At 38.5% G+C, this 22317-nt stretch overlaps 1 protein-coding gene across 2 annotated transcripts in view; it reads right to left on the reverse strand.

Moving 5' to 3' along the window:
* The window catches only part of CFAP97 (cilia and flagella associated protein 97), a 33467-nt gene that overhangs the window by 8198 nt on the left and 2952 nt on the right, over positions 1–22317 (reverse strand). For both annotated transcript variants that reach the window (XM_022570965.3, XM_022570966.3), the window contains exons 2-3: positions 16708–17759; positions 2206–2474 (exon numbers count right to left, since the gene is read on the reverse strand). In XM_022570965.3, coding sequence (XP_022426673.1) covers positions 2206–2474; positions 16708–17755 — 1317 coding nt within the window. In that variant the 5' untranslated portion in view covers positions 17756–17759. The remainder of the gene's footprint in view (positions 1–2205; positions 2475–16707; positions 17760–22317) is intronic.

Here is a 22317-nt window from a genome sequence, read left to right on the forward strand (position 1 = left end):
AAAGCTGTAAACAGAAGCTGCTTAACAGTCTTCATCCTGTTCATACTAGTAAAGCCTCTAGACAGTATGGCTTCAGCTTCTCAAAAGTAAACCCAAGTTCCTCAAAAAGATAAGCACAGAATTACCATATGACCCAGCAATTCCACTCTTAGGTATGCACCCAAAGGAACTGAAAGCAGGGACCTGAACAGATACTTGTAGTCAGTGTTCCCGTGAAGCATTACTCACAGTAGCCAAAATGTGGAAACAACCCAAGTGTCCACCATCAGATGAATGGGGAATCAAAATGCGGCACATACATATATGGAATATTATTCAGCCACAAAGAGGAATGAAGTTCTGATACAGGATACAACATGGATAAACCTCAAAAACATGCTAAGGGAAATAAGCCAGACACAAAATGACAAATATTCCATTATTCCACTTATATGAAATATCTAGAATAGGCAGATTTATAGACAGAAGGTCGATTAGAGGTTACCAAGGGCTGAGGAGAAGGGAGAACGGAGTGTTATTGTTTGGTACAGAGTTTCTGTATGGAGTGATCAAAAAAGTTTTGGAAATAAGTAGTAGTGATGGTTGCCCAACATTGTGAATGTAATTAATGCCACTGAATCAATCACTTAAAAACAAAATGGCAAATTTTATGTTACATATATTTTACTACAACTTATGAATTGTACACTTTAAATGAGTATGGTATGTGAATTATATCTCAAAAAAGCTGTTAAAAAAAAAGCAACCCCAAAGCTAGGTAACCGGGACATGATTCTGCCACCTGCTAGCTGTTTAACCTTGAGGAAGTCCCTGCGCCCTACTCAGTGTCTCATTTTCTCCTCCACAACAACAGTAAGTGTGTCTTTAGGTTGCTACAAGGATTAAATGACCTAAAATTGTAAAACAGTATGCACTATACAACTGCTTGTTAAATAAACGAGACTCCAGAGCCATGTGGGAGAGTGAAAATAAGGTATAACCAGATGTTCGTGACACACACTAATTCCAAATTTTCTTAAATCATGAATGAATCTTGAAACTGCCAGAGTGACGTGCAGGAAGTTAGCACGTAGCTCACTACCCACCAACCTCACTTCAACTTGTTTTGCTGTTACCTACTTCCTGCCACATTCAGGGTGACTCTCCTAAAGGGCCCAAGAGTACTATTGTTGTAAATATACCAACCCAGCTCGCCAACTCCTGGTGCTAGTGATGGTAACAAAGAAATTCACAGGAGTTGTTACTCTTGCAAGTTCAGGTTAAGTACATAGTCAAATAGAACTGTACTGATGACGAAACATAATGAGGGTGAATTTTGCTAATTATTCTAGTAATTTTAATAATAGCTCTACCAATTATTTTAGCTCTGAATGTATGTGCTCATTAAGGGTCTAATTTTAGTTTAAGATGCTACGTGGGTTTAAAATCTTGGCTTAGCCACTTCCTTACCAGCTCCTTGTCCATGGATTAATTATTTAACCCTTTTAGGTCTCAATTATTCCATTTGTAAGATGTGGATAAAAATAAAGTACCTACCTGAAAGAACTATTGTCAGGATTCAATAAGCTAATATTTAGAAGACACTTAGAACAATGCCCAGCATTAAAGAGCTCAATAAATATCATCAATTACTATGAACTGCGTTTTATAAAGAAAATGATATGTTATGAATAAATAGTTTTTAATGTGAAGATTTTCAACAGTTTCCATATATATTCCTTAGGACATCAAAGCGTACTTATATGGTTTTTAACAATCAATGTCTTTCATACATTCAAGCAGCAGGGCAACAAATTTGACCTCTCTGAGAATGTATTTATTATTTAAAATAAATGATATTTAAATTATTTTAGCTTTCGAGGATAAAATGAAGTGAAATAGATTTAGCTCTCCAGAAGAGATATGTATCTCACCCTTGGACACCATTTCCTGTACTACTATAGTGATTCCACAGATATAGTCAAATAAATAATGGAGCTTTCAGTATTTTCATTTAATATTCCCTTAAAATATAGTTTCCTGGATAAAAAAGCATACATTGTACCTTCCAGGCTCATAGCTCATCATGTATTTCAGGCCAAATGTATCTATTCCTACTTTTATATAAGTTAGAAAATTTCACTGTGTTGGGTTTCCTGAAAGTTGGACTAACAAATCAGGACAAATGCATTTTCTTTGATGACTAAAAACATCTCAGTTACTTACCAAATTTTCTCTTTCAATCCTTTGTTGTTCCCTCTGTCTGTTGAGAGCACTATGATATAACTTAGGTGGAGGACCAGTCGATCTTCTTGGAATCGTACTTTTGCTTCCTGGTTTTTCAGCCTGTCTCGACAGTTCTTTCAAAAGCCTCTGATTTTCCCGATCAATCTGTCTCACCTCCTCTCTTGTGAAAGAGTAGTTTTTCCTAGGTGCTACTGAAGGCTGATCAAAGTGATGTTTTTGTGGTCCCTTTTTATCTAATTGCAGAAAAGCTACAGAAGTGAGCAAAAAAAGGGAAAATGGCTAAACAAAGTAGCACAGAAATATGATGGTATATGCTTTAGCTCCTATAAATGGAAACTACATTAAGTCATGAAAAGGGATGTATGAAATAATGCCGGTGACATCCAGACTACAATTGGGTAGAAAAAAATTCAGAGGCAGCTTAGAGTTTTCTGCTCGTTGGGTTCTTTGGGAATAAAATGCTAACATAAAACCATGAAAATATTTTAATGAGAAATGTTCATGGCACTGGTTGTACACTGCTGGTATAATTCATGGAAAATGCCTTTGTCACATTCGTTTTATGTTCTCCTAAGGCAGTTTAAAAGTTAGAAACCTCTGGTGGAGTGCACTGACGCAATACTTAGTTGAGATGGTTTTTATTGGTTGGAGGGTATACTTCAAAAAATAAAATGTCCTCAGCAATGCAAACAATGGCCAGAAAATGGCAAAAGCAAACCCAGAATATTCTGAAACCTTCAACTTAACCTGAAAATATTTTACTACACAAGATTTATGACCTTAATACTGGCATTAAAACAAATACTTGTATAAAAGTCAAACTTTTATTCCTGACTAAACAAAAGCCAAATAAATACATTATATAAAAGGAGTTTTTAACAAAGAAAAATATTTTCCATACTATGATTATCAAATGAAACTTTTATCAACATGCTAAATTCTTAAATTTTCATTATTATAACAATATTCAGTAAGTCACAATTATTACTAAACATTTGTCAGAAGTTTCTAAAAATATTAAGCTGGCTCAGTGTTTCGGCTTAAGTCTGTGCTAAAAATGAATACGTTATATCAGATTAACAGAATGATACATTTGTTTTGTTTTAACAATATTTTTTTAGAGTAACCATTATTTGTTTTTATTAGAGTGTAGCTTTATGTAAACTCTTTTACTTCCTTAGTATTTTATACTGTTAAAAGCACAGTGCTGTAAGGCAAAGAGGCATTTTAAACTCCGTTTAAAAATGTGACTGGTGCAAAAAAGTTAAATCCTTTGAGCAAAGTCACAAAAACTGTAAATCTGCCTCCCAAAGCTTAAACTGAACACTATCAAAGATTATAGAAACTTAAAAAAAAAATGATTAACAGTGGCTTCCTGAAAGGAAAACTTAGGAAATTAGTGGTTGGTAATTTGTTGAAAACCATACCACACTAATGACAAAACCTGAATAGGAACGCATTTAGAAAGATATGTATGGGGTTCAAGATGGCGGAGTAGAAGGATGTGCGCTCACTCCCTCTTGCGAGAGCACCGGAATCACAACTGACTGCTGAACAGTCATCGACAGGAAGACACTGGAACTCAACAAAAAAGATACCCCACATCCAAAGACAAAGGAGAAGTTGCAATGAGACAGAAGGAGGGCTGCAATCACAATCAAATCAAATCCCATAACCGCTGGGTGGGTGACTCACAAACTGGAGAACACTTATACCACAGAAGTCCACCCACTGGCATGAAGGTTCTGAGCCCCACGTCAGGCTTCCCAATCTGGGGGATCTGGCAATAGGAGGAGGAATTCCCAGAGAATCAGACATGGAAGGCTAGCGGGATTTGATTGCAGGACTTCAACAGGACTGGGGGAAACAGAGACTCCACTCTTGGAGAGCACACACAAAGTAGTGTGCACATCGGGACCCATGAGGAAGGAGCAGTGACCCCACTAGAGACTGAGCCAGACCTAACTGCTAGTGTTGGAGGGTCTCCCGCAGAGGCGGGGGGTGGCTGTGGCTCACCGTGAGGACAAGGACACTGGCAGCAGAAGTTCTGGGAAGTACTCCTTGGCGTGAGCCCTCCCAGAGTCCAACATTAGACCCACCAAAGAGCACATAGGCTCCAGTGCTGGGTCGCCTCAGGCCAAACAACCAACAGAGAGGGAACCCAGCCTCACCCATCAGCAGACAAGCAGATTAAAGTTTTACTGAGCTCTGCCCACCAGAGCAACACCCAGCTCTACCCACCACCAGTCCCTCCCATCAGGAAACTTGCACAATCCTGTTAGATAGACTCATCCACCAGAAGGCAGACAGCAGAAGCAAGAAGAACTACAATCCTGCAGCCTGTGGAACGAAAACTACTTCACAGAAAGATAGACAAGATGAAAAGGCAGAGGGCTATGTACGAGATGAAGGAACAAGAGAAAATCCCAGAAAATCAACTAAATAAAGTCACGATAGGCAACTTTCCAGAAAAAGGATTCAGAATAATGATAGTGAAGATGACCCAGGACCTCAGAAAAAGAATGGAGGCAAAGATCAAGATGCAATAAATGTTTAACAAAGACCTAGAAGAATTAAAGAACAAACACCTAGAAGAATTAAAGAACGAACAAACAGAGATGAACAATGCAATAACTGAAATGAAAAATACACTAGAAAGAATCAATAGCAGAATAACTGAGGCAGAAGAACGGATAAGTGACCTGGAAGACAGAATGGTGGAAATCACTGCTGTGGAACAGAATAGAGAAAAAACGAATTAAAAGAAATGAAGACAGCCTAAGAGACCTCTGGGACAACATTAAACGCACCAACGTTCTCACTAGAGGGGTCCCAGAGGGAGAAGAGACAGAGAAAGGACCTGAGAAAATATTTGAAGAGATTATAGTCAAAAATTTCCCTAACATGGGAAAGGAAATAGCCACCCAAGTCCAGGGAGCGCAGAGAGTCCCAGGCAGGATAAACCCAAGGAGAAACATGCCGAGACACACAGTAAGCAAACTGACAAAAATTAAAGACAAAGAAAAATTATTAAAAGCAACAAGGGAAAAATGACAAATAACATACAAGGGAATCCCCATAAGGTTAACAGCTGATTTCTCAGCAGAAACTCTACAAGCCAGAAGGGAGTGGCATGATATTGGGAGACTGGGATAGACATGTATACACTGATGTGTATAAAGTGGATGACTAATAAGAACCTGCTGTATAAAAAATATATAAAATAAAGATATATTTGTACTATATATAATTGAAGTATCTTCTTCCAAGAAATATCCATTTTGTAGAATTTAATAAGGTTTCTTGATTAATTTAGCCATTTATGAGAGGCTTTAAAATTAAATTCTAGAGGGAATTAAAAGTAAGCTATTTTCCTAATATCATTTAAAAAAAGTTTTAAAAATAAAAGAAGGCAATAGCTAAAAAATAAAATAAAACAAGAATTTCAGTCTAATTCATTTAAAAAGATACCATTCTAACTCTCCTTGATGGAGAAGTATATGTTGGATGTTATTTACTGACACCAGGTATCACTAGCATATTTTTGTAAAGTGGCTGCTGTGTGCTTCAGTACATGGCAACCTCCAATATATAATCCATTGTCTTTCCAATTAAGATCTAAAAAAAGTTAACTTGAATAAACTTTCAGGGATACAAACATATTTATATAAATATGTACATATTTAAAGTCACACATTTAAGAAATATTGCTTTTTCCTAATTTTCTTTAATGAAACAATTTTGCTCAAACTCTTTACAGTATTTCAATATGTCCACCATAGCTAGAGCCACTTCTTGACTCATCTAACTACTGGAAGTACCAGCTTAACTTGCACCTAAGATAACTGAGATACGACAGCATTTAAACATTTTATGTGTAATGTTATTAATGGAAAATTTATCCCAAGCCATATTAAGTCCTTATTCACATAATATTAGTTCTTAAAAAAAAACCATCCTGTAGGCATATTCATGATCCCTATTTAAAAAAAATCAATGATATTTGCTTTTTAAAATGATTTTTAAAGGTTTAAAAAAAATCCAACTCTTATAATTGAGAGGTGACAATTCAAGGAATAATAACTAAGTTTACTAAACTTCTTTTTCTTCTTTATGAACATCTTGTCAGATAAGAACTTCTGTGACATTCTTCCGGTCTCCTTCCTTTGCATCTCGGCAGGCCTGTGATGGCGTGGACCAACACAATATAGCCCAAGGCTCAGCAAAAACAGAGACAGACACAGGCCACCCGCCCCTTGTTGGCTGGCCCAGGGGCCCAAGCACAAGGATTCCAGCATCCTGGAAGTATCAATGGTTTATTTTACCACAATAATAAGACAGGATAGAAAGAGATGAACTAAAAAAAGGAATTGGAGGAGCTTCCCTAATGGCGCAGTGGTTAAGAATCTTCCTGCCAATGGAGGGGACATGGGTTCGAGCCCTGGTCCAGGAAGATCCCACATGCCATGGAGCAACTAAGCCTGTGCGCCACAACTACTGAGCCCGCACTCTACAGCCTGCGAGCCACAACTACTGAAGCCTGCGAGCCACAACTACTGAAGCCCGCGTGCCTAGAGCCTGTGCTCTGCAACAAGAGAAGCCACCGCAATGAGAAGCCCACGCACCACAACAAAGAGTAGCCCCTGCTCGCCACAACTAGAGAAAGCCCGCACGTAGCAACAAAGACCCAAAGCAGCCAAAAATAACTACATAAATTAATTAATTAATTTTAAAAGATGGAATTGGTCACTTTTCAAGCAAAATTTAGAGAGAATATAAGAGTCAGGACTTTTGGGATTCAAAAGTATTACTACTTCAGCTTCCTAGTCTCTCCCAGCAGAAGATTTTCAAAGTACTCGAGCTATAACCAAGGAACCACGCCCGAGGAGCCACAGCCGCACCTGGACTTGATTTAAACCCTGGATCTCCAGGTTGGAGAGATATTTGGAAAGGGGGAACATTTTTGCACTGGGGAGGAATGTAAGTCAGTGTATGGCCAGAGGCTGGACTGAAGAGGTTTTGAAACATGTCCATGTTATTTGACACTCCTCCCATTAAGAAGGAGGGTCTGTGCCCTGGGAAGGTTTATAACCATTTAAACCAATAGAACATGGAAGAAATGATGCTATGTGACTTCCGAGGCCAGGTCATAAAAGGTGATGAGGTTTGTGCCTTGTTTTCTGGAACACTGTCCTTGGAGCCCTGAGCCAGCTGCGCTGAGGCTGCGGTATGTGAAGAAGCCAGGCCACGGGGAGAGGCCACCCGTGGGTCCTCCACTCAGCAGTCCTGGTCTTCAAGTCACCCCAAGCCCAGATATCTGACGTGTGAGTGAACCAGCACTCAGATGATTCCAGACCCCCAGCTGTCAAGTCACTCCTGCCTTTGAGTCTCTCCATAACCTAAATGTTGGGGTAATTTGTTATGTAGCAACAGAAACCGATATTTCATCACTTAAAAATTTTTTTGTGTGATAGACAAACAAAATACCCATGGCCAAGAGCAGTCTACAAGCAGGTAGTTTATGCTTTTTTTTTTTTTTTGGTCTAACCCATTTCTTCCACAGTGATTATGGCTTTATCAATTCGATCATCTAGTTCTGCTTTGCTTTTATTATACATTTTAAATCAGTGGCTATTAAATCTTTTTAGTATATTTGGTCAGTTTATTAGTGTGAAACACTCTTCTTTGTCCCTTTCAGTAATTTCCACATCCTGAATTCTATTTTGTGCACTACTAAGATTGATATTTCTATTTTCTCCTTGTTACCTGTTTGGCACATCAAAGCTCATTCCTCCTATACTATTTTAAATATCTTTGCAGGTTTGATTTGATTAAAAAATTTTAAACCCCTCTGATATTATCTTCTGATAAAACCATTTACTTATATTGTTTGATCTCTTTTCTCACAATTTTATTTCTTTAAAAAATGCTTTTTTGGTTATTTCTTTTTTCCCCTTTTTTCCCCCTTTTGGAAGACTATGATAAATTTTTTTTCTCTAATTGACTACAAATGCTATATTCTAATTCCATTCTTCTAGAATAGAAGTTCTTAAACTTCTTGGTCTCAGGACCCTTTCATTACATCTAAAGATTATTGGGGACCCCAAAGAATGTTTATGTGGATTACATCAATATTTATCATGTTAGAAATTAAAAGGAAAAATATTTAAAGATATTTATTAATTCGTCTGAAAATAACAATAAACCAGTAATATGTGAACATCACATTTTTATAAAAAAGGTTAGTGAGAAGAGTAGCAGAGTTGAACACTTCTGCAAATATTTTAATGCCTGCCTTAATAGAAGACAGCTGGATTCTCATATCTGCTTCTGCACTCACTCTGTTGTGCTGTCATTGTCATGTAGCCCCTGGAAAACTCCACACGTGACAGGAGAGAGTGAAAAGCAAATCATGCCTTCGCTTTACGAGTGAAAATAGTTCTGTCCTTGCAGATCCTCTCTAAAATCGTTGAGCTTGCTCCTTTAACACTGTTTCAGGCATTAGGTTCTTCACGTGAGCATGGTGCCTCTGTTGATTTGAGCTTTTCTCAAACCTTCTGTAGTATCTGGTGGTGGGCCGAGGGTTATCTGAGATTTCCTGCCTGCCTATCTGAACCCTGTCTGCTGCAGCCTGCCAGCAAGGACAAACAACGTGCTGCCAAGGGATGTGCCAGCAGCCACTAGTCCCAGCGTGGGCATCCTCTTTCTTACCGAGGGTAACAGGGGCTGTATCTTCCCCTTGAATACCGTACTGTTTCATTTCCTCCTATGTTGCTATCAGTTTAGCAATAGGTCTGACAGGTTTCTCTGCTCATCAATGCTTCCTTATCCCGTTTCTTTCTCTTATATTAGTTTTTCTTCCCAGGATACACCCTCTAATAATGAATCTAATTATTTCCTACAGAATCTAGGTGGTAAAATCTGAAGTGGTGCATTTCTAAACCACCTCTGTTTCGCCCTCCAGATTCTTCCTAAACTGACCTCATTTTACCGTTACAAAGGATGAAAGGTACTTTAAAATCTACTCATTTCAACTTCACTGCTCTCCAAACAGGAGCCATTCATGCCATAAGCCAATGCCTAACTTTGGTTTCCTCCACTACTCCACTTTTCAATGCCCTCTCTGCCTATTCAGGGATAAACAGCCCAAGGCCAAATAACTAATTCCAATCATACCCTTTCGACATCTGTACAGCAAGGGAAGGCTGGGGATGGCAGTGGGAAGTCCCCCCAAAGTAAGATGTCTAATAATGCTAGTCTCCACTGACTTTCCCTTCTCACATTCTCACAGAACCCCAGAACCCTGTATTTAGAATGGACCTTAGCAACCTATATCAACTACCCCCATCTTACAAATGAAGAAATTGGAGCACAGAAAAGTTACTGCTTGTCTATGGTCATGTGGATGACACCCAGAAGCCTAAAAGTTGCTCTTTTTAAGTCTTTATTGAATTTGTTACAATATTGCTTCTGTTTTATTTATTTTTAAAATTAATTTATTTTTGGCTGCGGTTGGGTCTTTGTTGCTCTGTGCAAGCTTTCTCTAGTTGCAGCGAGCAGGGGCTACTCTTCGTTGCGGTGCGTGGGCCTCTCATTGCGGTGGCTTCTCTTGTGTGGAGCACGGGCTCTAGGCGCACGGGCTCAGTAGTTGTAGGACGTGGGCTCAGTAGTTGTGGCTCATAGGCTCTAGAGCCCAGGTTCACTAGTTGTGGCACACGGGCTTAGTTGCTCCGTGGCATGTGGGATCTTCCAGGACCAGGGCTCGAACCTGTGTCCCCGGAATTGGCAGGTGGATTCTTAAACACTGCACCACCAGGAAAGTCCCTATGTTTTGGTGTTTTTGGCCCCGAGGCATGTGGGATCTTAGCTCCCTGACCAGGGATCAAACCCACACCCCCTGCATTGGAAGGAGAAGTCTTAACCACTGGACCACCAGGGAAGCCCCAGCCTAAAAGGTTCTGATTCCGCTTTCAGAATTTTCTTCACCCCTCTGTGTGAGTATTCAAGTTCAACACTGTTTCATTATCCCATGGCCTATAATTGGGACACTTGATTTTATGTTCTTTTATTATTAACTTTTCTTTCACAGGTTTAATATTTTTTAGTTTGAACTCACAAACTTATTAACAAAACATTTTTAAACCAATAAATAATGTTAACACTGTTAGCTAATAGAGGCATCCCTATCTAAAGTCTCGCCCAATATTTGCTGTAATAGCTTGCAAAATATTTACCTCAGAATTCACTATCTGAACGAATGAAGTGTTTTACTGCAGATGTACTTGAGCTAGTGAGAATGTTTAAACTGAGAGGATGCAGAGCATGCTGTGTTCCTACTCAGCTGGTCTCTGATGGGATCACAGGTCCTGCTCATACTTTTTAAAATGTGTTACCATTATCACTATCATCTTCCTCTCATTAAGTGAATTTAACTTCCCAGGAAGTGGAAAAGGCTGTGAAGAAATTAGGTGAGCCAAGGAGGCCTAAAAGGCTCACAGAGTGGGGTAAATGTTGGAAGTAATAAGGCTTACTGAGATATGAGTGCAGAGGGGCATAGCTTGGCCAGGCACACATCGCATCTCACATGTCCGTGGAAACTGGACATGTGAAAACTTAATGAAAGAAATGAAGAAAACTTAATGAAAATATTCTTGGATCTGAAAAGCTTCACTGGGTAAACCGAGAATGAAAAATAATTTGAAAAATCTAAAGAAATACCTTATGCAATAGACTGGTCTAATACTAATTAGTATTTAAATACTAATTTACTATTTAAATTTACTAATTTAAATACTAATTAGTATTTAAAATACTTTACTACTATAAAGAATCTTTGGTGGTTTATTACTGACTCCAATAACAGATGTATCAACAGGCAAAACGCTGCTTTGTCCCTGTGCCTGTAGAAGCCCTGAATACCGCCTACTGGCAGGTCACTGCGATCAGGGCTCCCTACGGTGCAGCAGTATGAATAAAGCTTTCCTTTTACATTTTAGCTCAGTTTCTGGGTTAAACCAGTGTTTCAGTGTTTCAATTATATTTGGGAAACGGATAAGGGATTTGGGGTGGATTATCATTTTTCCAACTTAAAACTTAAAAATATATAGGCCTTCTGTATCTAAAAAGTTTCAGAAATGGATTAGCTAAGAGTTGTGAGGATACACCTTAATTATTTTCAATGGAACCAGGTAGTTTTTTTAATGTCTTGATACTCAGACTAGGGTCCTTGAATCAGCAGCATTGGTATCACCATCGGGCTGGCTAGAAATGTAGCTCCTTGGATTCTACTCTAGATTAACTGAACCTGAATCTGCATTTTAACAGGATCCCCAAGTGATTTGTATGTATGTTGAAGTTTGAGAAGCTCTGGCCTAGTGGATAAAGCTGGCTGCCCAATTAGCATATATTCCTACTGTTGGGGTTCTGGGCAGGTCACCCCCAAATATGCCAAAGTGCCATATTGATGATTTTGAATTAAAGTTACTTAAGAGAAAGCTGGTGCAAGAATGACACTTTGACCCTCCTGTCTCCCTGAAAACAAGAACTGAATCTCTCAATGTGAAAGGTGCCCTCCCTGTACCAGGAGGGAGAGAGCCAACCTTATCACCAGTGATAGGGAACTGGGGACCAAGAAGGCTGCATAAACAAGCCTTGTTCTTCTTTGCTGATTTACTACTCCAAGCCCAATCCCTGTTAAGATTCTTCACTAATTAAAAACCCAAACCTAAGTTTCTTTGTCCTGTCAATTCCTCACAAAATTTATTGTTTGTCTATAAAGTATGAAAGCTGCCTGCCTTGGTTACTTCTTAGCTCCTATTTCTCTGAGACCTCCGTAAGTACGATTTAAATTTGTTTTTTTCTCCTGTTAATGTTTTGTCTCAATTTAATTTTTAGGCCAACCAAAAGAACTCAAGAAGGAGAAGGGGAAAATTTTCTCCTCCCTGACACTACTTTCCCCTCCTTCTTACTTATTAACACATCCTGATTTATTCTTTTTATTTTTTTTTAAGACAGCTAGCTCCTCCCCATGAAGCTATGTCCTTAAGAGGAAGTTGACCTCCCTCTCCGGACTCCCAACCCTGACTCCAGAGTGAGTTTACTGGCCTGGAATAATCCCATTCCCCTTGCCAGTCACTGTTTCAGGAATGGGAGTGTAACTCAGTTCTGAGCAATGAGACATAAGTGGAAGTCAGTTCAAGGTTCCTCCACTCTAAGAGAGCCAGACGTAGAGGCAGCTTCCATTTCTCTGGACACTGTCATGTCTGCATGTGGATACTAAAAGTTGCTACAGACATCTCTTGGTAGCCTAAGGAGGAAGCCAACACCAGGGCTGGGGGAATACAGTGACAGAACCTGGGTCCCTGAGGACATTTTTAAGCCACTGAGTCAGTCAACCCTCAAGCTGGTCTATCTCTGGACTTTTTGTTATGTGAGAAACATTGTTTCATTAGGAATTTCTGTTTCTTACATCCAAAATCACCCTAAATAATACAAAGAGATAATCATTGATGGTACTGAACAAAAGGCTCAGATATCACAGACTATTTTCCATTAGATGGTTTTTTTAAAAACCTGACAATTCCAAAAGGGTCAAATGTTTTCTCCCTAAAGCAAGATTTTTATTGGCTGTGTCCTCTCTCATTCCTAGAATGGAGTGATGCTTATAATTTGTGGAATCAAACAGTACATATAAGAATAAAAAAATGGTACAGTGAGCCCTTAAAATGAACCTACAAGTCATATTATACATTTCATTTATCTTCTGTAACGTTTATTTTCAATATACTTACTTTACTAATCTAAGAAAATTTTGTAAGATACTTTATAATGCCAAACGTTTGGCTGCTACTTTTAAACACATATAAATCACAGTAGAAATTAAGAACAATGTAGCAATAGACATTTGACACAGAAGAAAAAGCAAATATATTAAGATGCATATTATTAATACAAAACATTAGGAGCAGCCTGCATTATCACATCAGATAGATTTTTATGGTTTAATTTCTTTTTTAATTTTTATTTATTTATTTTTTTGCAGCACGTGGGCCTCTCACTGTTGTGGCCTCTCCCGTCGCGGAGCACAGGCTCCGGACGCGCAGGCTCAGCGGCCATGGCTCACGGGCCCAGCTGCTCCGCGGCATGTGGGATCTTCCTGGACCGGGGCACGAACCCGTGTCCCCTGCATCAACAGGTGGACTCTCAATCACTGCGCCACCAGGGAAGCCCCTTTATGGTTTAATTTCAACTACCTTTCAATTTTTTGCATTACAAATATGATTCTAAGAAACCTGTCACTTCAAGAAAAACAACTGACAGTATCTGTTGGCAATCATAAAATCTGAGCATTTTAGCAAAAATTAGAATTTTTGATAAACCTGAGTTTGATAGCTTCCCAAGAGCTTTCTAGTGAGATTGGCAGTGATATTAACAACTGTGATTTCTGTATGGTGTACTATGAAATATGTCAACATTTACATGCTCAGTGAACCAACATTTTCCAAATAACCTGTATATCATGTTACAAAACCATGCAAGGGCAAACAATACGTTCAAAATGTAAGACGGAGCAATAAATTCTAATGTAATGGACTACAAATTAACATCAGTTTCAAATTGTACATTGCAACTAACATTTAAGAAACTACTACTTGTGGAGTCTTGGTGTGGTATCAAAAAAAAATCTAAAATTAACGGAAAAGGCTATTAAAATGCTCCATTTCCAGTTATATATCCTTGTAAAGCCAGATTTTCTTCATATACTTCAACCAAAACAATGTATCACAATAGCTGTATGCAGAGGCTGACATGAGAATCCAGCTATTGCCAGGCATTAGAAACTAGCAAAAATCACTAACTTTTCTGGAACTAGAGTTATGTTGTATAGGACATGTTACTTATATTAATACATAATGGGTTTACTATTACTTTTTTTTTTTTTTTTTTTTTTGCAGTACGCGGGCCTCTCACTGTTGCGGCCTCTTCCGTTGCGGAGCACAGGCTCCGTACGCGCAGGCTCAGCGGCCATGGCTCATGGGCCCAGCCGCTCCGCGGCATGTGGGATCCTCCCGAACCGGGGCACAAACCCGTGTCGCCTGCATCGGCAGGCGGACTCTCAACCACTGCGCCACCAGGCAAGCCCCCACTATTACTATTCTTAAATGAAGTAATAAATATGTTTTAAACTTCTGATTTAATTTCTAATATGGTAAATATTTATGTAGATATAACCCACTAAACAAAAGCTTCCTGGGGTCCTCAATAATTTCTAAAAGAGTGCTTTTAGTCTTAAGGTCAAAAAGTTTGAAAACTGTTATGCTAGAGCACTGGGACTGATGCTGGAGATCCGGAAGAGATGAAGACAGAGGCAGCCCTCAACCTGACGAATTATCAACCCGATTTGTCATACACCTGATCTTAAAGACTGCAAAGTGGCCATTACAATTTTTTTTTTAAATGAAAATTGTTACATGAATGGCTTGATAAAAAATTAGAGATATTGGGGCTTCCCTGGTGGTGCAGTGGTTGAGGGTCCGCCTGCCGATGCAGGGGACACGGGTTTGTGCCCTGGTCCGGGAAGATCCCACATGCCGCGGAGCGGCTGGGCCCGTGAGCCATGGCTGCTGAGCCTGCGCGTCCCGAGCCTGTGCTCCGCGACGGGAGAGGCCACAACAGTGAGAGGCCCGCGTACCGCAAAAAATAAATAAATACTGTCTATTATGTGCCAATACTTGCTAGATTTGGGGATTCCATCAAGAAATATGCTGCCCTCATGCTGCTTACACTGATTCCAGAGTCTCATGGAAGGAAATATGTTTTTGTGACAGAGAGGCAGGGGTGGGGTACGCAGCTTCTACACAGAATGTTCAGAAAGAGTATCCCTGAGAAGGTGACATAGAAACTGAGACCCTAGAAACAGACTGAAATAGCCTCTACAAAGAGAAAGGCCAACGGCAAGTGCAAAATGCCTCATGAATGCAAAGTATTCTAAGAACAGTAAGGAAGGAGTGTGACTGGACCAAGAGGTAATGAGAGAGAGAGAGGAAAGGAGATGTAGGCAAGTATCCATATGACAGACAGCAATGAATCATTCATCACTCTTAACTGCATATTAGACCAAGTGCATCAGAATCTCATGGCAGAGCCTAGGCATCAGTATTTAAGTTTGTTTTGATAATTTAACAGTTCTCCAGGTGATGCTAATATACTGCCTCGGGTGAAAATCACTGATGTAAAGTCTGTTAGCCTATGATGAGGAATCTGGATTTAAACTAAGAGTAAGCCCACTGAAGAGTTAAGAAGAAAACTAGTAGGATTGATTTATTTTTTAAAAGATCACTCTTGGTTGTTAGGGGGAGAAGGAGAGGGGCAAGAATAGAAAACTCAATCCTGAAAGTTTTAAGAGACTGAATGAGCATTTATCAGGAAAGATATATTGAGTAGAGTCTTAATCACTAGATGGTAATAGCCGATGCCAAGAATCTGATTTTTCAGACACACTAAACAATCAATAGGTACGATCAGAACAAAGAAAACCTATAAAAGAAGGAACATTCACAAGTGTAAACTGCTCCAAAATACACTTTATCAATCTATGCGACTCATTTGACTAAATAGGGGATTTATTTATGCCCTTACATTGCCACCATATGTAAATTATGTAGCTGAAGATTTATTCTTTCAAATAACATTTCAAACAAACGAAGACAGTGAGTCCTATTTACAACTTAAAAATTTTATCTCCAACTGCCCTAAAACCTAACCAGCAAGCTCAGTATTTTTACAGTTTTATATTAACTAGTCAAAGATAAAGTTCAAAGTTGTTTTTATTTCCCCTGGAATATACTGTTCCTTTCAAACTAAATAATGGGTAATAATAAATTGAGACAAATACAGCAATCAGGATTATCCTAATTCTAAAATACTTCTATCTTAAAGCAACTACAACTTGAATTATGCTATTTTATCAACTTGGTAATTATTTTCAAGTAATGCTCTTTAGCCTTTAATTTAAAATCTGAAGAGTCTCCTACAGTTTAAGTTCTCTAATTTGCCAGCATTCTTGCCACTTTCCCTGAAACAGGTCAGGTTATTTTAACCTTAGTGCTGCTGCCTTTCTCAAAGAAGAAAGTGAAATGTATCTTATGCCTGTGTCTCTACCAAAGGTGGGAAAACATCTGGCTCCCCTTCTCTTGTTTATTTTATCCATCTGGTCTCTCCAGGCATTTTGAGTTTGTAAGGCACTAAACAGAATCAGTATGAAGTAGTTTCTAGTCCTAGCTGAGTAGCTTTGCAGTAATATAAACAATGATATTCCAGACATTTTTAAATGGAATATTTGGTAAAGCTATGATAGTATCAATGATCCCAAACAATAAAACGTACCTACTAGAAAAATCAAGGCAAATTCATATTATTTAATATTTAAGCTCAATATAATATTAAGTTTAATATTTAAATTAATACAGTTTTTAAAATTACCTTTTAAAAGATGATTCAGGTCCATTGTGTCATGTAAGACTTTTCCCTTGTATCTGTGGTCTAAACTGGAATCCGACACTGCCGACACTGAGGCAAGACTGGGCTCATGTTTTTCCTTCCCTTTTTTGTCTGATTTCAAAGACTTTGAATTATTTTTAAAATCCTCAACATTTTCATATACTTCTTGACTCACGTTCTCTTGCCTTTTAACTTTCATTTTTTGATCGTTTGATGCAGCCAGTTCAAAAGACTGAACAGGGCTGATGTCCGGAGTCGATAAAGGAGTGACATCTGTCACAGTATCTTCAGATTCCTCGGTGTAGTCACCGACTTTTGGCTTAGTACCCGAAGTTTGTGCTCCTGTTGATTTTTCTCCCAGTTTACATTTCTGTTTTGGTGGCAAGTGGGTTACACCAGAGAGACGCTTCTTTAATGATGGAGATGAATCAGATAAACAGACATCAGACCCGGTATTTGAACAGTCTGTATCAGAACTTGAAGACGAGGAGGACAGAGAGGAAGAGGAATTACTTCTGGAATCCTTTTTACTTACGCTTTTCTTGAAGTTATTAGATGGTTTAGCTGACTTTGACCTGACATGGTGCTTTTTCTCATCATCACTGCTTTCCTCTCCATCTGTATAGTAATCACGTTCACCTTCTTTTACAATTTTGGGAATGCTACTTGGGATGGGCAAGTGTATTTTATGTTCTACTGTAGCATCACACAATTTTGATCGTGAAGAAGTGGTCAAGGACAAAGAATTCCTAGTTTGTATATTATCATTTTCTATGGGGTGTTCTTCTGGAGAAATTTTCTCATTTCTTTCAGTTCCCTTCTCAGTAAGATCACTTTTCCTTCTCTGTATTCCAAATTTCAAGTTTACATTTTCCGTATCTTTATCTATTCTCTCTTCAGCGTCATCATTTTGCTTGTCAAAAACTGAGTTACTTTCACATTTCTTTGCTTCTTCAAAGTCACTGTCAAAGAAAGAATGGTCCACTTCACCTTCTGATATATCTCCAAACTGATCCATGACGGCAAACATATATCTGAAAAGAGGGAAAGTGTAACCATCAGACAAAAGAGTAATTTCCAAATACTTTTCATTTTTATACAGTAATTGCAAATTTTCCAAAACTGAGAAGTTTGGGTAACAGATAAAGAGAAACATGAAAAAAACAAAAAAAAAACACCACCAAAACCCAATAACTCGGACTTCCCTGGTGGCACAGTGGTTAAGAATCCACCTGCCAATGCAGGGGACACGGGTTCGAGCCCTGGTCCAGGAAGATCCCACATGCCGCGGAGCAACTAAGCCCGTGCGCCACAACTACTGAGCCTGCGCTCTAGAGACCGTGAGCCACAACTACTGAAGCCCGCTTGCCACAAGTACTGAGCCTGCACTCTAGAGCCCGCAAGCCACAACTACTGAAGCCCGCGCGCCTAGAGCCCGTGCTCCGCAACAAGAGAAGCCACAGCATTGAGAAGCCTGCACACCACAATGAAGACTAGCCCCCATTCGCTGCAACTAGAGAAAGCCCATGTGCAGCAATGAAGACCCAACGCAGCCAAAAATAAATAAATTTAAAAAAACACCAATAACTCAGTGAAATGATAATGGGGCTACAGGGATAATATCAAGTAGCACCAATGATCTGAACAGTAAGTCAGTCTAACAGTTTGGTTCACAAGAAAATAATAAGAGATCGTCAGGCATATCACAAACATGGATACCTAGACTGGCCTCCAAGAAAAACCTGAATGCTATAAATTAAGTACAATTAGAGTTTAGAATAAGAAAGGATGGTGTTAAAACCTCTTCAGATCAGCCTAGCCAGCCCAAACACACATCATTCTGGTAGAAATAGTTCAATGGGGATTAACAAACTTCCCTATTTCAGAACTTGTCTTTGTCCTATTCTGCTCCTTCACTGCCCTCACTGGGGGAGCAGCAGGAGATAAATCCTATTAAAAGTAAAAGCTCCCTCTGTCCCTTCTTAAAGAGGAACAAAACCTCTAAGACACATGTATACACAGTACAGGGAGCTTGGAGGAAAACCTTCCGAATATTTAATCACATACTGTTACATAACCACAATAAAAAGGGGAAAGTATGCATGTCTCATTGTGCTAAAGGGAGTCCAGCATAAGAGAGATTTAGTATCTACTGAGATAGTAGACAGGCTTCTAAAATGGAAAAATTAAGGCATATTATTTAGACACATGGAGTTAAATATTAGAAATGGATTAAAAAGTTCAAAGCAATTGCTGCTAACGTGGTGCCGGGACCACTATTTTGGCTATAAATCTTAAACTATTAGTTGACCTGTAAATTTATATGTGTACTACTAAGGTAAAAAATCAAAATTGATTTTAAAGTATTTTCATACTTCATGCAATTGGGATTAAACTGGAAATGTCAGTATAAAGTCATATTTTTCTTTCTCTCTTATTACAGGGGTCTACGCAGCAGTGTCACAGTATCTGTCACTAATAATCTAGAATTCAGAGTTTGACCTCTCTAATACTATTCTCCACTAAAACCGCCCCCCAAAACCAAGATCCTTTGGAAGGCAGCTGATTCCATTTCTGGAGGTAAAGACAAACAATAAACCCAGAGTAGTGGTAATAAAACAAAGGATTCAGTTTAAAGGGGCTTCCACTGTCCAAGCTGGACAATCCTGCACTGAAGAACAAAAAAACACAAAATACACTTAAAAATAAAAAAGTAATTCTGTGGAAAGCCATTAGTTGATAATGATATTCAAAAGAGGCAAATAACATGAGCTATGTCAAGGGAAAGGTATATACAAAATTCCAATAATAATAATATGTAGCCAACAATCCAATTATGGGTTCACTATATTCAAATCATGATTAATTCCGTTACACCACATCAAACAATAAAAGACTACGTAATCTGTATCCTAAATCAGCCATGATACTCTGCAGCCTTTGTTTAAGTGACCCTGCAATCTATAAAAACAAGTAGGTAGAGACATGATTTAAAAAGCAACCAAACTTACACTGTTAACACTAATGTGACAGACTGATAGGTTAAGGTTTCTGCTGTTAAAGTTTTGAAAAACTTAAGAGATTCTGATATATTAAACTTCCAAAAATTTAACTGTAATCAACTTTTAAACACTTAAGGGCATCTGATTAAATCAGTAAGTTTAGACTTAGGTTTATAAAAAACATCTAAGTACTTAGGTTTCCTTTGTGAGATCTATAAGTGTGTCTTGTTAGCTGTTTGAGGTACTTAAGAAAATCAAATATACTAAAATTGTAATCGTGCCATTAATTAAGCAGGTTTGCAAATGGTATACAGTATTCAGGAAAATTTAAGCTAAATGAAGATAAATTAAGAGAGGATTAAGTACAAGTGAGTTTTAAAATTCTAACACATTATTATATTTAAACTGAAATAAGATGTAAGTAGATTTTAAAGATTTCAGAGAAATTAGACTAAAACTTATAATATTTATTATATTTAATAAATATTAAATACAAGAAATATTATTTCCCGCAGCATGGATTAATGCCCTCTTTATGTTTTAAAATTCAAATCAACAGAAGGAAGCCTCCCCCCCAAAGGTTTTACATATGTTAAAAAAAAGAAAAATTCAAACAAGTAAATTTTAAAGATGTAATTGGCTTTATTGAACAATTCATGAATCAGGCAGCGTCCCATCCAGAGAGTAGAGGGGAGCTCCAAAGGGCTACAGAAAGGGAAAGGTTTTTAAAGGCAAGACAAGGAACTCATATATAAAAAAGACTATTTCAGGCTTAGGTAACCTACCCATGGGGGACGAAAGGGGTCTGTGTGGCAGTTTACCTCATCTCCCTTTGGGGGATGGACAGGGCCCTGTGACAGATTACCTACCTCACTGGTGCTGACCAGAACATTTCTGACTGACCAGTTAAGGCTACATTTCTGGGGGAGGTTGAAGCTTCAAGTAGGTTAGGTATGAAGCCCCAGTTTGGTGGGGCGGCCCAGCAGACGTGACTCCATCTGGAGCCTGTAGTTTTCTTTTTAACAACTCCCCCGTTTTGATCAGACTCAGCTTAAATGAGAGATGTGATTAAAATCTAAGGCATTAGCACCACGCTCAGCTACTGCTCTGAAGTTCTCAAAGTTTGTTGTTCCTTTGTGTGGCATCCAGAGGTTATGATGCTTTTGCTTAATCCATGTGATATTCACAGGTCACAGCTTCAGGCTCAATCTTTAAGTCAGTCATTTTCTTCTTTACTTTTCTGACGTTCAGTCTTAGGGAGATCATTTCCTTGATGGTTAGTGGCTGTGACTGTGCATTACAGCATTTCTTTCAATACAGAAAAAAACTTGAATATAGGAATATTATGAATCCATTAAAATAACTATTTAAATCAGGGGTCAGCAAACTACTGTGCCTCGGCTAAATGCAGCCCACCATTTGTTTCGTAAATAATGTTTTATTGGGATACAGCCCCACTCACAGGTTTAGGAACTGTCTCTGACAGCTTTCCCACTACACCTGCAGAGTTAAGTAGCTGTGACCAATACCATAGGGCCCACAAAGCCTAAAATATTTACCAACTGATCCCTTTAATGAAAAATTTTGTGGACACCTGATTTAGGTGCTATTATCAGCATGAAAAATGCATAATACAAAAATTGTTATCCATCTTGGGTTAATAATACAATTTAGACATTTAAACAAAAACTAGGGGAAAAAAGAACAAAAAGGAAGAGTTGAAAAATCAACAATCCCGCTGCCTTTTTAATATTTCCATTACTGTTATTGTAATAGTGTTCATGCAATAAACTAAGCAAGTAAGTGATGACAGGGAGTCTGCACAGTGAAAGAGAACAAATTGAGCCAGACACTCAGGCTCAAAACTTGGTTCTGATGCTTCCCAGTTGTGTGTTCCTGGGCACAAGTACAAGGATGTTCATCACAGCCCTGTCTGTAACAGCACTGACTTAGAAAAAACTCAATGTCTAGTAAGAGGAAAATGGATAAGCAAAATGTTGTATATGATATATTATATATCAGTCAAAAAGGATAAACTGAGATCTACAAAAATTATGTTTACCAAGAGAAAAGAATTAAATGAATGACAATACAATTATGAAAAACAACACACACACACAAAACAAAACTAAATTCTCAAGGGCACAAACATATAAATAAAATTCTACAGCATGGGCTGGGAGGACGTACACTAAACATCTAAGAGTATGAGCCTATAAGCGGAGGGAGGAATGAGGCTGGGAAAGTGGACAAAGGAGAAAAGTTAAGAACCTGGGCAGAGGCCTGTGATTACAGGTCATCACAGACCTAAAGAGTACGACTGATCGTTATCAATCCAATTCTGCCCACCTGAGTTCAAAAAGAAAAACAACAAATCAAATCAGCTGCTGAATGATGGGCAGCTCTTATTAACACTGTCATTAAATTCTCCCCAAAGTCAGCCTTTTTTGTAAGATAATTCACCCTTTAATCCAAAATGTCAAGGGCTGGAACAAAAGAGCTGTGGTTACTGTTTTTCCCATGGTTAAGACTGCCTTTAGGACTCAAGAAATTTTTTTACAAGTTTCTTAAAATTTTAAAAGCAAATGGT

The sequence above is a fragment of the Delphinapterus leucas genome, chromosome 21 (assembly GCF_059928025.1).
Source record: "Delphinapterus leucas isolate spDelLeu-1000000601 "Yukka" chromosome 21, BTC_Dleu_Yukka2, whole genome shotgun sequence".
NCBI classification, from domain to species: Eukaryota; Metazoa; Chordata; class Mammalia; order Artiodactyla; family Monodontidae; genus Delphinapterus; species Delphinapterus leucas.